The 2,089-nt window shown below is 45.3% G+C and overlaps 1 protein-coding gene across 1 annotated transcript in view; it reads right to left on the reverse strand.

Moving 5' to 3' along the window:
* LOC138371043 (uncharacterized) overlaps nucleotides 1-1,343 on the reverse strand; it is a 14,414-nt gene extending 13,071 nt beyond the window's left edge. Inside the window, exon 1 of the mRNA XM_069335686.1 lies at nucleotides 1,254-1,343. Within this exon, the coding sequence (XP_069191787.1) occupies nucleotides 1,254-1,343 (90 nt within the window). The remainder of the gene's footprint in view (nucleotides 1-1,253) is intronic.
* Between the last annotated feature and the right edge of the window lie 746 nt (nucleotides 1,344-2,089).

A 2,089-nucleotide genomic window follows, 5' to 3' on the forward strand; every position in this document is an offset into this window, starting at 1 on the left:
TGCATTTGTATCGGACTGTCTGTTCTGCCTGTTCTTCTGTTCTGTTTAACAGAACAGAAGAACAGGTACACGGTATCTGTTTACCAGGTATTCTATCGCGATGGTATTATGTCTTCACTTGTGCCACTTTCAAACTTTGAAAGAAAAGGTGGTGGTATTGCCTGGGTATAAAATGGGGAGATTTGAGAACAATGGGTGAAATAGAGAGGGTTGAAGAGATGCTATGATGGTGAGGAAAATAGGGGGAAAATTAGGGTTTTTGTGGAAAATGGAGGGATAAGGGGGAAGACTGGGGGGTGTTCTGCAGGAAAATAATATGTAGTTGAAAGGATTGTGAGAAGGAAAAGGGATTATTGAATGGGAAGAATCGTACTTCGAAAAAAATAGGTGGGAGATGAATGGTGTGGGGGGGGAGGGGATGTTCTGGGAGAATAGGGTGTGGAAATTGAATAGGGGTTTCGTTGTTAATTATAGTTGAGGAAGATGTGGGGAAATATTCATGAAATAACTAATGGGTGGCTGTTAGATAGGTTGGTAGATTTTTTTTCGAGTGGTTGACAGTTTTCATTGTAGTGTGGTTGACAGGATTGACTGCTGGGGTGGTTGACAGGGCTGATTATTGGATGATTGGGAGGTTTGGTTTCTTGGGTAGTTGGTAGATTTTTTATTGTTTAGTGGTTGATAGCTGTGGTTGATGAATGATTTGTTAGGTTTGGTTGCTAGTTGAATGGTAGATTTGATTCCTGGGCGCATGATACGTTTGGTTAGGGGAATAGCTGGTAGGTCCGTTATGGGATGGATCAAGAGAGATTTGATTTAAGAATTCTATCCTATAAAGTTGGTTCTCGTACTTCCTTAGTGGGACACATAGTGAGTTCTTCCCTTTACTCTCCCTCTCTCTCTCTCTCTCTCTCTCTGTCTCTCTCTCTCTCTGTCTCTCTGTCTCTCTCTCTCTCTCTGTCTCTCTCTGTCTCTCTCTCTCTCTGTCTCTCTCTCTGTCTCTCTGTCTCTCTCTCTCTCTCTGTCTCTCTGTCTCTCTCTCTCTCTCTCTCTCTCTCTCTCTCTCGTCTGTCTCTCTCTCTCTCTCTCTCTCTCTCTCTCTCTCTCTCTCTCTCTCTCTCTCTCTCTCTCTCTCTCTCTGTCTCTCTGTCTCTCTTCTCTCTCTCTGTCTCTCTTCTCTCTCTCTCTCTCTCTCTCTCTCTCTCTCTCTCTCTCTCTCTCTCTCTCTCTCTCTCTCTCTCTCTTCCACCAACTGCCCCCAGCGGAAGGAAGAGCTTCACAGCCATGGCATATAAACCTTTAGGGAACTCGTTAGTATGTCTCGTGTGATCTATAACTTTCATGTCGCGAGTTTATGCAGATCAGGGGCCAGGTAAGGCTGTTATGAGGTGAAAGCCCTAAGCCAGGATGACTACGTAGCACTAGAATGGGACGTGAGGAAAGGATATAGGAGTTCTGGGGTATGAAAGACAGGATTGGAGCTGGGATATGCGGAGAATGGCGTAAAGGAATGATGCCCAACCACTTGAACCGTCGGGGAATCGAACTGCGACCCGTAACAAAGACAGACGAGAGCAGGGACCAGGTGAGAGACATTTCGAAATCAGGAGGGATTCCTGATGACTGAAAACTTCGCTAAATCTTTTCAGGTAGTGTGTTTGAGGCCATAGGATCGGAATACTCGCATGTGAATTACACACACATGCTGTTTCTATGTTGGAACTCCACTTGTACCCTCAGTGGAACACGGGGATTTTATCTTTGTTAATGTCTATAGCCATTTTTCATGAAGTTATAATGTGTATGTTGCCCAGCTTTACCGTGAAGTTAGTAGTGTCTTTAGCGAAGAGTGTGTGTGTGTTTACTCACCTAGTTGTGTTTGCGGGGGTTGAGCTCTGGCTCTTTGGTCCCGCCTCTCAACCGTCAATCAACAATGTGTGTGTGTGTGTGTGTGTGTGTGTGTGTGCCCTTCTGCTTGCATGTATGTACGTAGGGGGGGGGTGGAAGGTGGGTGAGGGAGTGTACAGAGGGTGTGAGATATTCGCGGTAGACTACATGGCAAATAGCTGGTGCCATACTAAAAACGTAA

The sequence above is a fragment of the Procambarus clarkii genome, chromosome 34 (genome assembly GCF_040958095.1).
Source record: "Procambarus clarkii isolate CNS0578487 chromosome 34, FALCON_Pclarkii_2.0, whole genome shotgun sequence".
NCBI lineage: Eukaryota > Metazoa > Arthropoda > Malacostraca > Decapoda > Cambaridae > Procambarus > Procambarus clarkii.